This window comes from Scomber scombrus, chromosome 4 (genome assembly GCF_963691925.1).
Source record: "Scomber scombrus chromosome 4, fScoSco1.1, whole genome shotgun sequence".
Classification (NCBI taxonomy): domain Eukaryota; kingdom Metazoa; phylum Chordata; class Actinopteri; order Scombriformes; family Scombridae; genus Scomber; species Scomber scombrus.
In genome coordinates this window covers 12,161,699-12,183,891 of record NC_084973.1, presented here as the reverse complement: position 1 = coordinate 12,183,891, position 22,193 = coordinate 12,161,699, and the positions used below count along the sequence as shown (strand labels likewise).

At 39.2% G+C, this 22,193-nt stretch overlaps 1 protein-coding gene across 1 annotated transcript; it reads left to right on the top strand.

The window, feature by feature from the left end:
* The first annotated feature begins 13,760 nt into the window (after nt 1-13,760).
* Nucleotides 13,761-20,773, top strand: fam219ab (family with sequence similarity 219 member Ab). Its single transcript, XM_062417819.1, has 6 exons — nt 13,761-13,910; nt 15,166-15,265; nt 17,256-17,361; nt 18,178-18,258; nt 18,365-18,419; nt 20,558-20,773. Exons 1-6 carry the CDS (start codon nt 13,833-13,835, stop codon nt 20,714-20,716), a joined length of 579 nt encoding a protein of 192 aa, XP_062273803.1. The 5' UTR covers nt 13,761-13,832; the 3' UTR covers nt 20,717-20,773.
* Nucleotides 20,774-22,193: the final 1,420 nt, after the last annotated feature.

The following is a 22,193-nucleotide window of genomic DNA, read 5'->3' as shown; positions in this document are numbered from 1 at the left end:
GTGTTGTGTGTGTTCAGATACCCACCAGATTACAGAAAACTCCCACATCTGAAAAACTCACATTCACATGAACAGTGTAGGAATCCTGGGACGTATTTGGTTATATTAGCTGAATCTTCCCTGTCCTCTGAGGGTGGCTAGGAGTTAAAACAGTGTCAACAAATGTCCAGCAGGTGTCCTCATACACTCGTGATATGGAATTGGTTCTGACAGCTTTCCAAAAGCAAGATACTGTGCAGAATGCCCAATGTTTCTGCCCAGAAAACAGCACCAGCAAACAGATGTGATACGCTCAAAATAGCGCACATAAAACAAGAAGGTCATTTAGAAAAAACTGTGTATCCACAATGTGTAAAGTAACACTGAGCTGGATGATTAGAGTGAATGGTTATGGAATGGACCCTTCATATAAAATATGAATCTAATATCCCTGCTTGAAAATGACCTGGTTTCTCTCTATGCCCTCTCAACAGGAGGGCTTTATGAAAACCGTAATAGTCAGCTGGGGAGTCTATCTTTCTTCATGATAACAGAACTCTGAAAATGAAGAAGGCTAGAATGGCAAAGTCGAGATTAGCACTTCTGTCATTTTTTTCTCTCTCCTCTTTCTCACTGTGATGAGATGAGGATGAAGGAGTAGGGGGGACAAATTAAGAAGGAAATTAAATTGCCTCTTCTTCTCTTTCCTATCTCACACTTGCTCCTTTCTCTCTGTCACATTTGCAAGACACACACGCAGACAGATGCTGATAACTTTTGACAGGGTAATGGAGGTGCGCAAGCTTCTTCATTGACATGAGAGGCAGTGATCAAACATGACACGTCCGGCAAGAGCAAGAAATAATGACTTTGTGTGTGTATATATATTAAGAGCAGACAGAAGGAGAGGCAGCAAGGGGTACTCAAGGAGTTTCAGTGTTTCCCTTAGACTATATTTGATATGATCAATCACACCTTTGGAGCAGCGTTCTCTGGAGTACCAGCCTGTAATCAGTGATAACTTTCCCACCTAAGCTCTCATGCAAGCTTCAACAGAAGTGCTGCTCCTTCAGTAATTTCGTCTGATTTTGATGAAAAATATTATTTGTCTTCATTTGAACGGCATCAGTAAAAAATAAACCTACTCTGTCTTGTTTTGTTACATTAGACTGTGCATCTTCACTGCAGCAAGTGAAAATATAATACTGAATAACATTGAATGTAATACTTGATTGTAATTGAACTTGTTCATGTAAATTGCTGGATAACATTATGACAGCGAGGAGTAGAATATAAGAAGTTTAACATACTATACCTGAAACTGTTATACTGATTTATCATTTAATAACTTGCAGCGTTGGCATGAATACAATAACTTAGGTTATTACACTATTTTCACTGTTATCGATAAAAAAAAAGATTTTTACAGCCATGTAATAACCAGCAATGATCTAATGTTTCAGGTTTAATTAAATTTTTTGTCTCATTTCATACATTTAATTACATTTATCAAGTTAATACATCATCTGCCAGTTATTACATCGTCAGTCATCACATTCATATTTAATCTAGATGATGTCTTTGAAGTATTGCTCTCATGTGCACCTTTGTATTCAACACTTTTGATGGCTAAACTGGGTGGTGTTCCTCTGCAAAACCTTTGCCTGAAGCCAGTGGTGAGGGTGCGAGAGAGGCCTCAAAAGAATGCTTTGTCTCTGAACTCTGTGGGTTAGGGTACCACACACACACACACACACACACACACACACACACACACACACACACACACACACACACACACACACACACACACACACACACACACACACACACACACACACACACACACACACACACACACACTTTTGAGGACATAACAGAGACTTACATTCATTTCCTGGAGACTTACCCTAGCCATCACCACTACTTGCCTAACCCGAACCTTTACCAAACCCTAATCCCAACCACTGACCCTCAGCCTTTTCCTAATTGGGGACGCTGCTTTTGTCTCCAATACCTCCAATGAACAAGTTGTCCCAAATTAACCAGCCCTGAGTCTGGAATTTGTCCCCAAAAGTAGCCTATGAGAGATCACACACACACACACAAACAAAGGGAGGGAGACAGAAAGAGTGGGACAGAAACCCCCAGGGACACCATGCTGCTGTGCTGAATACCAATGAGCAAAAAAGGAGGCAACAAGTTTGAAGTCCGTGCAGCTGCTGTTCAGCCTTATGCAGCTTGTCTGAAGTGTACCAAGCAAGAAATAATGTGCTTGAGATTCACTGCAGCTCTAAGCTCAAAATAATCATGACGCATGTGTAGTTTTGAAATGGATCCCTCCATATTTGGCTTGAAGACCAGTTGTTCTATTATTTTTCATATTTTGAAACATATCTAAAACAATATATAATCTGATGGGAATAGCTGAGTTTTAGTCAGTGAGGGAAGAGGAGGTGGACAAGTTGAAAGGACTAGTTTTATGGTAAGTGCCTGGCTGAATCTCGAATATCTAATACATATCAGGATGGAGGAAGGATCACATTGGTATTAGCATTTGACAGGAGCGACCAACATATCTCTCCCTTTTTTTTTTTTTTTTTTAAATGTATTTAAAAATAATAAGAATAAAGTTCTACAAATGAAAATGAATGGCTATGGACAAGACTGTCGGGGTTGTTGTTATGACCTCTCGCGCAGTGCAGAAGTCTTGACTGTGGTATCTTCACAGAGGTGCGAGATGAAAAGCCCTTGATGGGATGTTCCAAGAGCGTCTTTGTATTAATAGCTTAGTAGTGACGGCGAGAGAGGGAAAAAGGGAGAGAAGGATGGGTGGCGGAGGGGGGAGGGACCGGGGGATGATGAGCAGCCACACTGACAGCAGCATCTCCGCTCTGTCGCCCTGCGCTTGTCAGCACTGCAGACTCTGGGAACCGGCCGACACTTCGTCTGTCCAGTGCTGGCCGTCCGTGCGTGCCAGGCAGACATATTGCCAAACGGTCGGTTTACGGTTTGGTGACCTACTTCTGCGCAAAAGTTCCCGCTTCACAAACGATTTGGTGGAAGTTGCTGGAGATCTGTTTTCATTTTGAAATAGTATCTCACCCCGTTTTGCAGCCGAGGTGCGCAAAGGAGAGGAAAGAAAACTAGAAACGCATGGACACCGGACACCGGAGCGAAACATGCGGTATGCTGTTGTATGAAATGTTGATGTGCATGTAGTGCAAGTGCAAAAAGTAAGAAAAAACATGCCACCCAATCTTTGTTTGGTTTTTTTTAGTTTATCTCACTTTAAAACCCACACACACCCTTTCCAAGTGATTACGAATAGCTATGCTGTGTGACGACTCGAATTTATAAGTCTTTACAACATAAACAGTTCTTTTTTCTTCTTTTACTAAAGGGGATTGGATGTGTTTTGTAGGCCTATGGTTTCTCTACCTGTAAAGACAATCCATAATTTAATATCTGACTATGTCCAGGTCTACATAGTTTCTGCATTCAACACTGTTGATTCTCCAACTTGTAGCCTACAAAGTTGAGCTCATGCAGCTGGTATCCTCAAATGAGCTTGGGTGGAAAGCCAGACAGTTGAGTCACATGAGATGGAGGCCACTCATTCTGAAAGTCCACTGCAAGGTGATACATTATGCACAAGCATTCACCTGATTATCTTGTGGTCACTGCAGGCAGAGGTCTGTGAGTGTGGTTGTTGTTTGCTTGCCCATTGGGCTGCCTCTGTAAGCAAGCATTCTTTGGTTCATGTAGCATTTGCATACATTTACATTGGATAGTTTGCATGTATACACAAAAGGCATTTATGCTGGTCAATGGCACCATTCAAAAACACAACCATGCAAGCCCATGCACACACTCACGCTGTATTTTGCTGTTGCTGGACTCCATTTTCAGACCTAAAGCTCCCTGCTACAGCCACAGAGCACAGAGGTGTTGCATAACAGATAGACTGTAGTTATCTGTGTATTGATTGTAGCCTCAGGGAGTGTGCATGTGTGTTTATGTACATGTGTTTGGTGAGCCTGACTCATGCTGTTCTTATATTTGAACCTTTGAACAAAACAAACATTTGATCCCTTAAACCTCTGATTTCGTTAACTAACTTACTGAAGCATTATTTGATGCATGAGGTGTTGTGTGCAAACTTCAGAGCAGTCACAGCAGTCTGTTCTGTCCTCTTTGTGCAACATCTGTTTTGCCTTTAAATTAATTTGCTTTCCTCCAGTGCGGTCACTAATTGAAACAGAGCTATCTGGTGTTCAAAGCGAATGTATTTATCTTGCAAATGAGAACAAATTATCCTTGTAGTTATTAAGACATGAACCACAATCGTCTACTTTGGGAAGTACGAGTTGTGAAAATGTGTTATAATTGGTGATAATGAATAACTGGGGTGACTGCTGTGTGGTTTCTTGTTATATGCACCACTGACTGTCTGAAATCAATACACTCATACGGTCCCTGCACCGATATGTTGCTGACATTCATTTAATTTCTGTCTCTCTCTCTCTCTGTCTCTCTGTCTCTCTGTCTCTCTCTCTCTCTCTCTCTCTCTCTCTCTCTCTCATCTCTCTCTCTCTCTCTCTCTCTCTCCTCTCTCTCTCTCTCTCTCTCTCTCTCGTCTCTCTCTCTCTCTCTCTCCTCTCTCTCTCTCTCTCTCTCTCTATCTCTCTCTCTCTCTCTCTCTCTCTAGTGCACACAAACACCCATCACTGTCACATCTCTGTGTCATCTAATAGCTTTCACATTCCTCACTTTCGTTCTAATTGGGACAGCAAACTGGAAGCACTCCATTTAGTGTCACTTGGCTTCTGAGAAAAAGTTCCTCGGGATGTTTTGGAAATACTCTGCAGAACTGCAAAGGCAATTATATTGACAGTGATCCCAGTTAGTGATTATGAGGATATTTTATTCCCTCAGTGATGCCACCAGCATCCTCAGAGGGACCCATCTGGTACAAACAGAGGCCGACTTCACGTGTTTGAGAGTAGATCAAATGCATCACTGCCACCTACTCTGACTTGGAGCGATCCATCTTTATTCGGCTTGGTCATAATATGTCTATAGAGGGAAGGATAATTTTGAAACGAGTTCTCAACAGCAGGCTTGGACTGTTGGAGAAAGGAGGAAATATGTGATCTCATTAGAAATGAATTAGGGGAAGGGAGAAAAGTATCAAAGCAAGGAGATGAGCTTGAGTTTTTATCAGTTCTCTGAAAGGAAAAATATTCACACTCTCCATCTCATGCTTGGACCGACTACACTTCTTCTATCTCTCTGTATCTTCCCTCTCTCCTGCTCACACACACACACACCAGTACACCTCAATGACCCATTTAATATCAGACACAAAACTGGCAACTTTATTCCCACACGTTCCCCCTGAAAACACATTACCGTTGAAAGTCATTCAAATTATTCAGCAAGAAAAAGTGCTTACTGGCACCCTCTTTATCAGTATAATAACTTCATCGCTCTTTGCCTATATAAAGGAAACGAGAATAAAAAAGGATGCTTCAACAGGGAACTGCAGCGGAAAGGCACTTTCTTGCCCTGTAATACACTCCAATAATCTATTATACATAACAAAGTCCTCAGAATTATTATTTCTCTGCATCTGTCTGACCTTTTTTTGTACATTACATGTGCTAAATAATTTTTAAATACTAGATTGTGTAGCTTTATTATAAACCCTAAATACAACTAACGTGACCCAGCTAAAGAAAAAACCTCTCATGCAGGTGCTGAATCTACGCAGGTTTCTTCATATATAGCGTCTGTAGGGATAAAGCCACCTTGGCCCAGTGACTAGCTTGTCAGAGAGAAAGTAATCTTTACTGAGCTGACCTCACTAGCGGACTAAGTAGGCCCATGTGACAAGCAGGTTCACTGTGTCCAAGTATACCAAGGTGTGTGTGTATGCATGTGCTTGGAAATTAAACTCAGTGTGTTCATGTGATACATTTTCTTTCTTTCAGAGATAAATCATGCAACTGAAGTGAACGCTGTGGAGCCATTAACGGACCTCAGACTTGCTTTTGGCTTTTGAACTCTGGTGTGTCCACACTGAGCCTGGAGGCAGCTGTCCAGTCGACCATGGAGCATGAACTGAGGATGGGCTTGTCTGTCTGGGCCATCGCTGCCATTGTCTGTAATTCTGCAGTGGGCGTGCTTATCCTCATACTTTTTGTCATCCTCTACAAGGCCTGCAAGGTGCCTTCACGCCAAGAAAAAGTGCCCGTTTTCATAGCAGTGCCGGAGCAGAAGAAGACCGAACAGAAGTACCTACTGACTGCATCCTGATCATGACTTTAAGACAAGTCAACTTTGTAGATCTACTAGAGGTCCAAAATGCAGTCACAGGAGGGTAGAAGACCTGCTAGACTCTGATCTTTGAGTGATTATCTGGCTACCTCTTCAACCACTCTTGTCATTATTTTCACTCAGTACCTCCTTTTGTCTTCCACACTGTGCACATTTCTCCACCATCAGTCCCATCACATCTATGCTACTCAGCAGAGCTCAGAGTGAGCTGTGTTAAGAGTTGTGGTAAGACCAAAAACAACAACAAGCAGGCCCAATCCTCTTATCTCTGCTGTGCGTCGCTGGGACTGTCCATCTGTCAGTCTGTTTGCTTTGCTCTACACTGGCGCACCATGATGTCCTCCTCTACTCCATAATGTATCATCCCTTCATCTGAGACAACTAAGAGGATGTGGCAGAGAAAGAGCAACAACACAACAAACTGGAATAGGAGAGCTATGGGTGACAGGGTTGGATGAGAGTCACAATAACATGTCAGAGGTGAAGAGAAGCTCTGTAGCACACAAGTAGCTCAGGACTGTTTGCCAGCACTAATGATGGCAACGACAGAGCAGTGAGCAGGGGCCTGGTAAAAACCGAAAGTGTCAGAAAGACGGGAGATGTGACTAGAGAAAAAATGTGGGAGACAAGGGTGGAGAGGGTGACAGAGGGAGATAAAGGGCAGAAATTAGGTGGGAATGATAAAGTGCAAGTGAAGAAATGCAGAGGGAATGCTTTGATGTGTTGTTTACAGCAAAGGCAGCTCGAGGCACCTGTTTGACATTCTCCCCATTTGATATATTTAAAGTCTGCCTCCACCAATCTGACTCCCATAAGATTAAAAGTAGCAACACAAAGTGATACCAGTGCCTCCCTCTCATTTTGTGAACTCCTCTCAATAAGATATTTATAGACAACCTTCACCAGAAATGACAGACTAACTGAACACTCAGTGTCACAGTAATGAATAATGATCATTGTATTTATTGTGATGAATGTACAGCAGCTACTAACTGTGTAATATCAAGATTGTCTTAATAATGGAGGAGATGGGAGAGACCTAATTTACTGACAGTGACAAGCCAATCACCATCTTATATTCACATGATTAGAATAAAAAGTGATGCATATACCATTTTAGTTTTGTCTCATATAGTAGGTATATTTCTTATTCATGAAAGGGCTCTGTGTGGAAATGTGTTTATTAGAGAGAAACATCTGTTGAAATCTAATCTCAGGTATGAGTGCATTTGCTTTTAGTCCGACGAAACGAGAACACTGATTCTTTTTTTCTATGCAGCTACAACTTAATGTTCTGCTTCATTAACAAGATATTGTAGAAATAATCATGGACTGATGGTCATAAAAAGTGCTGAAATTAATACACACTTAAGTGTTTTGTTGTGTCACATAATACCAATTGATGACAATTGTGGTATCTGATATGTCATTCAAGTCACAGCTTCTTTAGTGTGAGGCTTTATGTTGCTTTTGTCCATTCCATATCTTTTAAATTAAGTTTGTTAAGATGTTTGATATTTTTATAAGGGAAAACAGGAACTTGTGGCATGTGTTGTTAACATCTTGATGGATAAAATGTAGCTCTGCACTGTATGGAATAATTATTGTTTACCTGTGGTAATGACCATTTTGCTCCATGACTCATGGTCAGTTTATTTTATACTGATAATAAATCTATTTTCTCTTTTTATAACTGAAGTTGTTTACAGTTTGTCACTGCATTCCTGCCCTTTTGGTGTGTTATCACTCATATAATGGCAATAAATTCAAATCAAAAAACAATTCCAAATGATAGTTTTTATTTAAATTGAAATGAAAAGCATGCAATCTATTTTTATGAGTTACTATTAAATATAAGTCCCAGTGACCCACTTCTTGTTAGTCAACTACAACGTATAATCCTTATCTGGCAACCATGACACAGTATAATTATCAGTGTAGAAGGGAGGAAACTGTGGTAACTGCTTCCGTTATTTTCATTTAGTAACAACCAGCAGTTTGACTGAAATGAGTCAAACAATGAGTTTGACTCATTTCTGTCATGATTTCTCCACCTTTGCTTCTTCACACTCTTGCTCTCTGTTTTGCTGTTCACTGAAGTCTCTTCTTACAGTTCATGCACTGTCAAAACCTGCCTAAAGGTCTGGAGGTATGTCTTAGTGTTGTTTCTTCACTGAAACATGTTCTCATAAAGGCAGTGATAAAATGTACTACACTTTATACAGTACAGTTTTGAGGATACTTGCACTTGACTTGAGTATTTCATGCCTCCTTAAAGCTCTATTTCATTTAATTACAGAGGCACACATAGTACTTTTTACTCCACTACATTTATTTTCACAACACAGTTACTCTTTATTTATATGCAAATTGTGATTATCTTATAAAGTGTCGCACTTTGTTGTAGATTAAAAACAGTATATAACTTACTGAAAATTAGCTCCCCCTCTACCAACATTAAAGGTAATAAATGCTGCCTACATGTTAAATAAAGACTTGATATTGTAATATACAGTATGATAAAACACTGGGGCATTCAGCCTGCACACTGACTTTTTACTGACTTGATTATTACTTGTAAAGCAGTATTTGTTATTGCTACTTTTAGTTAAGTAAATACATTTGGCTGTTTAAGCGTCTATGGGGCTGTGAGTATTAGGATCCCATGAAGGTAAACAACTGTACTAACGAGATTCATTAATTTATCATGGATAGGATAACAGAAGAGGAACTGTGAGATAGTATTTGCTCCCATTAGAGATGCATTAGCTTCATGTCCAATGAATGTGTGTGATTAAAAAAAAGACAGAATATAAAAACATGTATGCACATGTGTAAAACTGTGTTTTATAGGAAGTATGAAACAGATGGCTGGAGCCTTTGGTGGGCTGTTGATTTGAAACTGCTCGTCAGAAAGGCGGCTCTACAGCTGTCTAGTATTTATCTGCTGCCTGTTCCTCTCTCTCTCTTGAGAACTGTCTTCCTCTTATTTGTTTCTCTATTCCAGTCTAACCAGACCAGTGCCAGACCTTTGTAAAGTGGCCAGCACAGATCCAGTGATCCACTCCACCGTGGGCTGTGTGGAACGTGAAGGTCACACAGTTTATGAACCACTGGACTGATATTCCCTGGTTTTCAAATAAGCCGTGCTGACAACAGATCTTCTATTCAAACAGCTGAAGGAGTTCTTTAATAGATCCTGTGTAATAACAATAAAGAAAACACTAAAAAAGCATCCATCTAGTCATCCGTCTATTCTGCTGCCCTTCATGCTTCCATTGATCCCTCAATCTCAGCAGAGTATTACAGTTTGGATGATATTTACTGCGACTTCATCCACTTGCGATTAGACATGGCTACTGAACTCAGCATCAGTAACTACTTCCCTACATCTCAGGGGCCACGCTACACAGCAGCAAGGCAATTTCCAGGGTCGTCCAGTGGTAGTCGAGATGGAGGATGGTGCTTATATAATGATCAGAACAACTACTACAGACAGAGAGATTACTAATAAACGTTCAAGGGGCCAGTAATCTGTAGCTCCATCTGCACAGCTGGAGGGGTTGCATAACGGCCATAACCCACATAAGCTCAGACTGAGTCATGGTCTGTGTCTGTGTTTAACACATTTACAAAGGGATCAAATGTTAATCTATATTTTGGACACTACATGCTCAAACGTCATGTGGGATCTCCGCAATCCAATCTTACGTAATCAATCATTTTTTTTATTGGCTCCAAATAAAGCATTGTCTGAGTGTGAGTGAAATAGAATGAAACAAATTTCAGGCTGCTTTCGCAACTATTTCCCTGTGGTTAAATGTGCACCATCATGATGATGCACTCTGCAATGATCTTTGCTTAAGACTAACGCAAAAATATGCATAGATGGGTTACGCATGTGTGTTAAAACCTTACTGACCTTGTCTGAATGAATAATTGATGATTGAATTGTAATCACACTCAATCTGATCTCTATACCTGGACCCCTATGGAGTCAACAACACTCATTACACTCACATGCAAACATGCAGTCATTAAATCGATTCTGTCAACAGTGCAGTCCTGATATCAAAAGCGTTATAATTCATTTTAATTTTATCTGTATGAATGTTTATTCTTTCAACTAGGTCTAATTATAGCATGAAACAAGCTGAAATAATAGGAAAAGAATCAATATGCAAGACATGACATGACAAAAAACATGAAATACAAAAAGTGTACGTGACAAACAGAGAGAGGGGAGGAAAAATATAAATGAAATAAACTGCTTTAATCTGTACATTTCTCTTATTTCACATATATATGAGAAAAAGGTGTCTGAACTCCAGATATGCTGCTGTGGTTATCTAATGCATATGCATCACCAGATGTATGGTGAACTGCTTGCATTCTGCAGACTATAACACTATGACCTACTTGACCCTGCACACATCTCATTGACATTCATCCTCTCTATCCAGTGGCCCTCCTCTTCTGAAGAATTAGACTGCCACCTCCTGGCTGTAATACTTATGTCTGCTGCTTGAAACCACCCGCTGTTGGCTGCAGAAGTGGCTGATTGCTGCCAAGACCCCTCCCCACTACTGTGCAGCAGAGCGTGCTGTTGCTGCTCTCTGCTGGTATTTCCAGGTAAGGACAATGTGCAGTCAGACACGTCAGTGACTTTCAATGAGCGCAACTCACAACTCTGCGGATGTTCTTCTTGCAGGTCAGCTAGAGGTTATATTATTTTCTAGAGAGTTTATTAATGTGAATTAATGTGCTCCATGTCATTCATATGAATCTTTAATTTGATGTTTGTTTAAATCTGTATGATGAGAGCAGCTGTTCATTCCTCTAGCCAAGATCTGTGGTCATCCAATAATAATTAGAGGCATATACAAAACTATAATTAAAAATAGAAAGATTAATTGGTTTTATAATTAATTAACAAAACTATAATATAGAGGGTAATTGTTACCTTGTTAGGAAATCCTGCAGGCAAATATAGGGAAGTGACAGAATAATGCAATAACCCTGCAATAAATAATATCTGTGTGATGCTGATGATGTTCTTATCAACATTCATACTCATAACTTTGTTTATTATCTGTTTATTCTTTACACCCACTTCGATGACTGAGGGGGTAAAACTAATTTCAATGTAAAAAAAAAAAAATACTGCTACAAGTAAAGGTTATGCATTTCCTGAAGTGAATAAGTATTATGAATAAAATGTACTTAATTCATCTAAAGAAAAAGTTTTCATTACGAAAGTATTATAGAGTACTACATTAATATATATAGTGAATTAATATATATAAACATGACCATTTTTGTTGACTCATTAACACCCCCACCCCCCTTTTATTGAGTACAAGATAGGTGATTAACACAAATTAAATGTAGTATAAGGGATTAACATGGAATTAACATGGAGACACATATAACACGGGACAGTACAAACAGGAGACGCAAAGAGGGACAGACAGTAACCCATTAAAAAAATAACTAAATAAATTTTAAAAAGACAAATGTAAACAGATACAGTTTTGGCTTAACATTAGCTATATGTGGGAGAGGCCTGTTCATTTTGGGTCTGAGGAGCATGGACAAATCATAGCTAGTTGAGTTGGAGCTAGTTTAATCTTTGCTATTTTGTGGTTTAATCTGGGATAATGCATTATACTTTATAAACTGATCCTATGTAAAAAGTTTAACATGGAAAAATAGATGTTGGATAAATGTAGATTGGTCTAGAAGTACAAAATTACTCGCTGAATATAGTGAAGTGGACGTATTACGTAATATCAAATGGAAATACTGAAGTAAAGTATAAGTGCTTCAATTTTGTTCTCACAGTAATTTAGAAAATTAAGCTATTTTTCCACTTTTCCATAGTACACCTGATGCAGATTAAAACTGTCATGGCTGTACTGCACTTCCATGACGAGGTCAATGAGGTCAATTTACATCTTATACACTGATAAGTAGGGCTGTGTATCGTGGCCAATTACCTAAATCGATTCGATTTCGATTCATAAGGTTCTGAATCGATTAATCACAATTCGATTCGATTCAGTTCAATTCAAATTAAATATTGAAAATGGCTCAACTATGTTACAAAATACAAATGTACTTTATTTTTTCTCTTCACATTAAACAACAGGTTTTAAGTGCAAACTTGTTAATTGGACAGTTTAAACTTGAGCTGTAAACAAAACTGTCTCAAGTCTCAAAAGTGCAATTTTGAAATTAGAAAGGAATTGCAAGTGAAAGTGTAGTTGAACTACAACATTCCATCACTGCAAATTGCATTAAGGCATTGTTTATTAAAGTAACCCCTGGCGTTGTATATCTGTTTGTTTCCCTATTTTCATATTACTACTGCTGTTTCAAAACATATTGTTTCTGTAAATGATGCCAACCAATAAAGCTTTATAAAAAATTAAAAAATAAACTTCATGGGGAAAAAATCGACCTCATGCCCTATGAATCGATAATGCAAAATTTAAATGAAATCGATCCAAAATCGATTAAATCGATTTTTTTTACCCAGCCCTACTGATAAGTGATCCTTACTTTTCAAGTAATTGGGAAAGCAAAAATATTCAACTTCAACAATACAGGAACCTTTAAAAAATTCAGGCTGAAAGACACAGGATCATTATTTGATGTATACTCTTTATCACACAGGTCTTTTTAGATTTTATATTGTTGTTTTGTTTTTTGTTTTCTCTTTTTTCCCCCATTAGACTTATGTTTTGTCCCGGATCAACTGACAAGTTTTTGGCACCATAATGAATTAGCTTAATTTCAAGCTGTTAGTTTAATTGAATAATTGTTAATTGAATAAGTCAAAAGTTAATTGGCTTTCCAAGTGATGGGTTATTAAGCAGTCTGTTTCTGGCAAAGTGTTCTTTTTATTCATTTATTTTAAATAAAGTATAGTCTTCAGTGTGCACTGCTTGCAATTTTTTAAGTAAACAATTTCATGCCAGGATTGCCAGACTAGTTCTTATTAAAGAAGTATTGTGAGGAAGTGACAATGGAGAAAGCTAATTCTCTGATCCTCTGGGCTTTGATTACTCACTTAAATTTGATTTTATAGTCATCTAACTCCAGAGAGAGGGAAAAAGGCAAATAGGAGAACGATTTCCTTAAAAAAAACGTAATCATTTTGATATTACAGTGATTACCTTACTGTCATGTCTTCCAATTAAATTATACTGACATTAATCTAACTGTCACTTTCCTGGGGACCACCCTGATCCTCCGCAAAAGGCCTCTACTAGGTCCCCGGACCTCAGCTTGGGATACCCTACCCGGAAGTGGGTGGTGGAGTCACCGTCACCCAACTGGTCACACCACCGTCGACATACTGCGTGCTGGGATGAAGCTCGCCACCGGAGAACCACAGAGATCGTTACAAATCTGAGATCACTCACAATCTCAGCGATAACTCGGCGAAACGACCCAGTTAGCAGCATAGTTTCCAGGAGCAGGGAGGACAGAGGCGCGCTGCCAAAATGATGGAAGAAATAGATAGATTTCAAGTGCCGAGCGCCGTGCAGGAGGCAGAGATGCAGGCTGAGATGCAGCCGCTGGTAAGTCAGATTTGTAGGCTATCTGTATGTTATCTTGTGGAGACTATTAAGTGTTTTGGTCTTGTTTTGTTCTTTAAACATCACACTTCTACCGATCCCATATGTTTGTGTGAGGCCTGCCATTCATATTATGCTATATGCTTTGGGATCCTGACAAATCCATCACCTGCCATGCGTAATATTGGCTGATGTACCATTAGCGCATTTCTTAAGTTTTTATCGGCAGCTGTCAGTCAGTAAAATATGAAAATGATAGTAAAACATGTCAGATGAGGAATTGTTTGCTTCCAGCCAGGCGTATCCGCTCCTCCGTGTTATAGGCTACATACAGCGTCCGGTGTGCTGCGTAGTGAGCAGCATCCGTCATGTCTGGCAAAAAAACAAGCATCCCATCCCAACACCGCTGCTACATCCTCAGCATCCATGCAGCAAGTTGCTCCGGCTTCGAGGCCACTTGTTTCGCCCTGACGTGATGAACTTATGGTCCTACATCGCGAATATGTGCGTGTATGTGCTATTAAAACACTAACTATTGATTAAATAAGTGAAAATAATGTGACGGTGCGCTCCGTGGCCTGTAGCGGGGCCCAGGGTTACTGCAGCCTGCAGGGCGGCCTCTGCTGCCCGCGGCCGGCATCTAGAGAGCCAGACTAGACCCAAAGCTGTCTGACCTGCTGTGTACAGGCCCCCAATTCACCCCTTTGCTCATGGAAGCGACTGATCAATAAGGTCTTTCTTTCTATTTACATATGCCCTGCGGATTTAGGAGGTGTATTTTTCAGGAGTGTTTCCAAAACTGGGATCCAGGGACTTCCGGGAGTCCAAATAATCCAACTCCAAATTGTCCCAGAGCAACTTCATCAGATCAAGGATCACTTAAAATTAGATAATTTACAGTCACTTAAATATTGTGTAATTGCTAATTTGATGCTCTGTCTCCATTTGTATCTTATCTAACCTTATGGTTTGCTAATTAAGGTTGGGGTAATCCAGTTCTCCAGCAGTGCAAATCAAAATATGACTGAAACACGCAGTATAGGTGTGTGTCCAATGCTTCATACAATTATGTGCATTACATATAGGAAGGGAGTCTTCTTCCTGTTTAATCTATTTATAAACTGTTTTATTCACATGGTCTGGGCATTGTTGGTGGTCTGTTAAGCATTAAAATAATACATTAATTATTCATTGATGCCTCTGTGATGCACATTTCTGCTCATGTCTCTGTCCATGCCATGTTCCCATTTTTCTCCAGGACCCTGCCTCATCCGCAGCCTCAGAGGCCGACTCAGACACCAGAGAGGGGGAACCCGTCACTATCAACTACAAGCCCTCCCCCCTGCAGATGAAAATAGGTGAGTAGGTACTACTTTGCCATGTGTCTGCCTGTGGGAATCAGGATGTCTTTTATTTTAAGGGAATATTAACAGTAATGTACAGATGTGGGTTCAGAAAGTATCTGCTGCTGTATCTGGAATAATATCGACTCAAAACAAAGGCATTAGAGGAGTCTGTGAACATTTTAATTCGCAGTGTGATGGCATCTGAGCAGTGAAGATCAATTTTCTATTACAAGGCAAACCAAAGACTGTGGTGATAGACAGTGGCTTCATTCTTGTTATGGAGCTAAACTGTGAGTAACAAGTATTGTTTAAGCACGCAATCCACCTGCGGTTTTAGGGCTATATATAACTGATTAATCTATGTATTATGTTTTTTAATTAATGTTGTAATAATTTAATCAAAAAATGGTAATCACAAGTTACCAGAGGCTAGGCTGAAGTCTTAAAGTTGCTTGTTTTATTCAGCCAGCACTTCAATATCCAAAAAAGTATTACATTTACATGTTATAACACAAAGAAATCATGTAATGCTCACATTTGTAACTAGAAAATGCTTAAAATGCTTGAGAAGGGGCTTAAACTATGTGATAAATCATCAAAGTTGTGTCAGTTATTTTTAATCAACTGAACAATTAAAATACTAAATGTTTCAGTACTAAATCCATTTAATTCTTATAGATACAGTATATAAATATATACAGCGAAAGCATTTGTTTGGGAAATTCAGTTCTTAAAGGCTCATTTCAGCCCCTTGGACAGAGTCCAGTGGTAAGCAGCAGAGCTTCTTTATTTTGTTACTCCTACAGAAATACTTCAGTAAGCCAAAGCTTTTAAGAACTGAGAATAATCAAAACATGTAACTCGTTTAGTGACAGAAATGCTAAAAGTGTACTGTAGAAGTTGTTTTATTCTTACATGAGCAGTGCACAACAGGTCTTAACAGAGCAACAAACCTGCAGTGTTGCAATGTCGAAAGCGTGACCACAAAGACGGCTGTAGTTCTGCCTAATATTATTCTAACATCGTCTTAAAATAAAGTATATAAAACCACAATCTCAACACATTCCTTCAATTATGCATGCTTGTTAAACTAGTCCCTCTGTAACTGTGACCTTGAGACCTAAGGCTCTAATCTACATACAGTAGCCTTGTAGAAGCTCTTCTATTAAAAACTGAATGTCTTTAACTGGTGGCACAGAATAAATTAAATACATAAATATAAAATAAATATTTACATTTGTAGTGTCACTAATGTATTTTAGTTCATCAGTGACTCAGACTAGACTGAGCATTACTGCAGTCATTTGTCATCTGACCCATGACAAGAATCAAACAAGGAAGAAAATGGAGGGGAAAGCATTCAGGTCAGGATTGAGTGCTTTTAGGATTTTGTACTAAGTTGTTTATTAGTTTAAAAAAAAGACATGACTTATGACAACAACACCCTCAGTCCTAAAAACAGTGATTATCACTTCCTGGCCTGCTGATCATAAATCCCTCCAGAGAGCAAAAACTTAATTTTTGCACTGTGCTGCTTTCAAAAGTAAAAAAACTTAAAGTTAAAAAAAAAAGATGTCATTGTCCTCTGAAAGTGTAAATAGACTGCATATATAGTAAAAGTGAATTCCCTTCACTGATGATCACACATTCCGACAAGTAAGTGTCTTAAATGATGCTTATTTTCTTTTGAGAAAGTTTAATACTAAAGTCAGTGTACACGTTATTTAATAAACTGGTCTGAAGAGGCAAATGTGACAAAATGACATGCAACAGAACTGAGAAATTAAACCTCTTCTGTCAACAACGCCTTGCTTTACACTTTCTAATTACAAAGGTTCCCATGATCATATAAGAATGTTTTGATTTGCAACATGTGCCACATTTTAAGTGTGCGTGGCTTGTACGTTTTACTAGTCAGGGTCTTTGGCCACTTTTTGGTGCAGTTTGTGTCATTTGGAGCTGATCCACAGTGTGTGTTCCTCTGTATGTGTTTCTTGCACAGAGAAACAGAGAGAACTTGCTAGGAAGGGTTCGTTGAAGAACGGCAACACTGTAGGCAGTCCAGTCAATCAGCAGCCCAAGAAGAACAATGTCATGGCCAGAACACGGTGAGAAACAAACGCGCTGAGAAAATGACTGACTTTCATCTTCTGTTGGATGCTGCTATCTTTCTGAGAGTTCAATTGAAATGTCTTTTTGTTTTAGTCTTAAACTCAAATTAATTCTTCATTCCAGTGCAATATCTTAAACAGCATGGGGCATACAAGCTAATTCTCTAAAATGATGATCATAATAAAGTCGTGTGTTGCTCTGTACTTGATTATTGTCAGAGATACTGTAGAGTCTGTCATGATGGAAATTGCAGTGCAGCACACTACTGATACAAGATTTAAGATCAAGTTGGTTTTGTGTCACTCCATCAATCAAATCATAATTAAGTGAATCAAAGCCAGAGTGAAATCAACAATACTCAAAAAAAAAGAAAGGGTTGAGTACTTTTTCTTTGTCCTACCTCGCATCGTGTGTGTGTTTATTATATAAGATCAGAAACATGTTTTCATGGGCTTAAATAGATGGGGGGTTTTATCTCATCGTCATCATCTTTGTTTATCGTATGGGCTCAGAAGATAAAAATACTTTTATTGATTCTGGGTTTGTATGATGTCCGAGTTAGAAAGACCTCTTTCATGCCTCTGTTGTTGCTTTAGTTGAGCTGTGATGTTGCCTCCAGGCCTGCTTTCCTTTTCTCTTAACATCCCTGTCAATCGTGGTCTTACTCACCTCTTCCTGTTTTCCCTCCTCCTGCCTTCCTGTCATCTCCTGTTACACCCTCTGTCTGCTCTTTGTGATCTTTTCCCCTCTGTCTCTCTCTCCCTCTCTCTCTCTTCCGCCACTGCCTCTTTTTCTCTGTTCTCTCCCCACAGGTTGGTAGTCCCCAATAAAGGCTATTCCTCTTTAGACCAGAGCCCAGACGAAAAGCCATTGGTGGCCCTAGACACAGACAGGTGAACACACACTCACACGCAAACACAAAACACACTAAGTCTCAGTCTAAGTCTTTTCTTGATTCAGACATACATAAACACACAATATCATGTTTTTCTGTTGCAGTGATGATGACTTTGACATGTCTAGATACTCATCGTCAGGATACTCCTCTGCTGAGGTGAGTTATGTGAGCGAGCAGATATCTGTGCACTCTGTAATGCCTCATGTTTACTCTCTCATTCAGTCACTCCCTCACCTTCTTTACTCCATTACTTCGATTGGTCAATAGCCAAATCTTTATAACCATCCTAATCATCCATGTTAATTCTGCAGGCATGTGCTTTCGCTGAAAGTCTGTGATTACTGCAGATGCACCTGCACACAAATGTGTATGAGACACGAAACAGGAAAACAAATGAAATGTCATCTCAGGGTGTCTGTGCCTGCAAATCCTGTTTACAAATGTTTCTGCCAATAAAACTGCAAACAGCCACATAATCATTTTTACTTCCTAGAAGAGTCCTCATTCCCACTCTGTCATTTTTCTGTCTCTGACTGATGCGGTCCAACAGTGGTCAGATCTTAATGCCACCATGATGATGTACAGTAAATGCTGTACCTGTGTTTAGCCATTAGCTCTTCAATCTCAGCATTAGATAATGCAAGGGGTACACCATGGCAACAGTATGATTGTACTGTAGCTTGAGGACGGAGGACAAAGCTTGTTGTTGGTAATGCAGTACAGTAATGTGAACAGTAGTTGTTTTTATTGGACAAGATTGTTAATACATAAAAAGGTAGACGCTAGACTTTAAGAAAAGAACAAAAACACAGGATTTTGACACAAAACAATGCCTTTTTTTTGCATGCAAACAAAGGCATCACAAACAAATCACACCAAGAAAGGACTCATCATGTTGATGACAAAGCTCCAAGTGATGCTCCTTACAGCCATCTGTGAAAGTGCCTTAACTCAGTTTGCCATGGTTACCACGATAAAAGTCATGAGCATAGAAAATCTTGATATTAAATTTTACATTTTCTAAAAAGATGTTTTTTGTTGCCATGAAACAGAGACAGCAGTCATTCATTAGTTTAAATGGTGGGCTTTTCAAATCCACATAGGTCTGATCATAAATAATTAATGTCATCACAATCATATAGATACCTGCCTTTCTGTGTTTAGTGTTACGTTACCTTACTTGAACCTTTTTTCAGCATACCTTTTGTAAATATTGACAACGTAAATGTTTGGCTTGTTTAGGACGACCTGCTGCTAAATTAAGACATACAAATATCTATCAAGCTCTCTAAAATAGTCTAAATCGTTTTACTCACATTAGCTGGATTGTTGCAACATTACTACTTTCGACCTCAAACTGACACCTGCTCTACTGGTACTAGGCTTGGGCCGTATTTCTTTTTTAAGGTACATTTTAAGGTAATATGACGTGATTTGTCTTACCTGTTCACCCTGTACCACAGCAGAGACATAGCTCAATAAATGTCAAGAAACAAAGTTACTGAAGGGCCACAAAATGATTATCAGGTCGAATAAAGAAAAGTATAGCGAGTTTCATTCACCAAAAACATAACTATAGACGAATAACTCAAATCTTGGCGAAGGTTTTCAGGTAAGTTAAAAAAAAAAAAAAAAAGTCACTTCTTCAATAGTCTTCACTTCCTGCGGAGTCAACGAGCGGAAGTGCGGACAGCGCCACTCAGACATTGTAACCCACAATGTGGTCAGAGGTGGTATTACATGCTGCTTTTAGGCGCACCCATAGACTGTACTCAATCAATCAATCAATCAATCTTTATTTGTATAGCGCCAAATCACAACAAAGTCATCTCAAGGCACTTTACACATTTAGCAGGTTCTAAACCGTACTCTTCAGGTTTTCATTTTAAAGAGACCCAACATTCCCACATGAGCAAGCACTGTGGCAAGAAAAAAAAAACAGGTTAACTGGGAGTCTGTAGTTTTGACGGTATTGAAAATAATATACCCAGGACTTTTAAACCCTACCCTGGTATACTGACTAACAGGTAGCCTACTGACAAATTTGACACCCAAATTTAAGTATTATTGCTATTTTTCACCTGTTACTGTTTGCTCACCAGCTAATGCAACACATTAGGTAGCATTCTGTTTGGTGTATACCTGCAACACAAACGAGTTACATTTGAATATATGTTGTATGGAAACAGCAAACCTAAACTCCAACAGCAACAAAATGTCTGGTAGAACTCTACACATCCTGAATATTATTGTACATGTTCTCTGACCTCTTCTGTTTCTCCTTCTTTCCTCAGCAAATCAACCAGGATCTGAACATCCAGCTGCTGAAGGATGGTTACCGCCTAGACGAGATCCCGGATGACGAAGACCTGGATCTGATCCCGCCCAAGTCAGTCAACCCCACCTGCATGTGCTGCCAGGCAACCTCCTCCACCACCTGTCAAATACAGTAACCCAGCCCCGCTCTGACCATTTTACCCGTCCCCTTTCCACACAACATAACCCCTGATCTTCATCTGCTGTGAGTTTACTTCGCCACCTGAGTGGCGACAGTTAAGCATTGGTAGAATATTGTAATGACAGTTAAGTGCTATGACGATAATGACAATGACAATTAATCAAATTAACATATAGAAAGTTTGGTTTAAAATTAGGAGAAGGAAAACATACGTGAAAATATTCAATATGTATTTACAATATGAGTCAAAGTGGTGGTTTCCTCCTATGGTAGGACGTGCACTTGTGTTTGAGAGCCCTTCTCCTGGTGAACATGATGTAACACAACACACTGATAACAGTAGACAAAAAACAATAGGTCCATTGATGCGATAAAGTGATTTCCATTTCCCCAAAGAACAAGAAACATTATCATTACTGCTGACTCAACTGCTCTGCTTTCCTGAATTCTTGGTTACATTTTGGGGTTTTTATTCAAGTTTTTATTTGAAAGCTTACTTTATTAAAACGGAGGGATCAGTATTATTGTATGTGTTGAAGAGATATTTGAGAAGTGTGGATTGCGGTCTTGGTTCTAGTGCGGTATTCATTGTACTGTACAGGGTTGTTATGTAGCACAGGGCAGGTTGTTGCACACATTCACACCACCTTCAACACTCCCACAGTTTGATATCTTTGCAGTACAGGTTTGAGATATTTCAGTGCAGAGTTAAGGGATGAATGTATGAACATGAATGGCTGAGGAAGAAACTGCATGAAGAGCACCAAACTAAATAATTGAATCGAGACTAATAAGTAAATAGCTTGTTGCACATTTGATTTTTCCCCCATTTCTACTGTGCAATCATTTGCTGTTGTTGTGGCTCTAGCTTGACTTGTATTGTTTTGAATTTGCACATTTTGGTTGTTTTTTTAAGCCCTTGTTTTTGTACTCTTTCCTGCATAGCAGTGACAGTGTCTTATCTGAAATGAACTGTGTCAAAAGGGAAGATTACATATTGTTGCACCGACCCTCTAACACATGATGCTCACATGATTCCCGTCTTATCAATGCCAAAGGGACTGTGGGGGCTCTTAAGATAGATTTTCTTCATTCTGTTGTTGCCTCCCTCATTTATTTTCTCAATGTCACAGAACCTGACGATCACCAGACACTCCTTCCTTTCCCATTTCTACTTTCACACTGCAGATCATCGAGGAGCACACAGGTTCAGACACCAAAAAGATTTACCTTTTCTTCTTACATATGCATATGCATGCATACAGACATACAATGCCAACATAAAGAGTGAGGTGGCATCTATTAGTCTTATTTGAATAATAGGTTGGAAATTGTTTTGTAACTACAACATCATGGATCGTTGACTTGGAGCACTAATATTCCTTCATTTACAACCCTCTGTCTCCCTTAAATCAGTTGATTATTTGCAATTATAGTATGCCTTAAGTACAGAGAAGTTTAAAAGACGTGTG

Coding starts and splice junctions, on each gene's coding strand:
- fam219ab (XM_062417819.1), top strand. CDS start 13,833: ATGATGGAAGAAATAGATAGATTTCAAGTGCCGAGCGCCGTGCAGGAG. Junction 18,259..18,364: donor GTGGCCCTAGACACAGACAG/GTGAACACACAC, acceptor TTTCTGTTGCAG/TGATGATGACTTTGACATGT. Junction 18,420..20,557: donor CAGGATACTCCTCTGCTGAG/GTGAGTTATGTG, acceptor TTCTTTCCTCAG/CAAATCAACCAGGATCTGAA.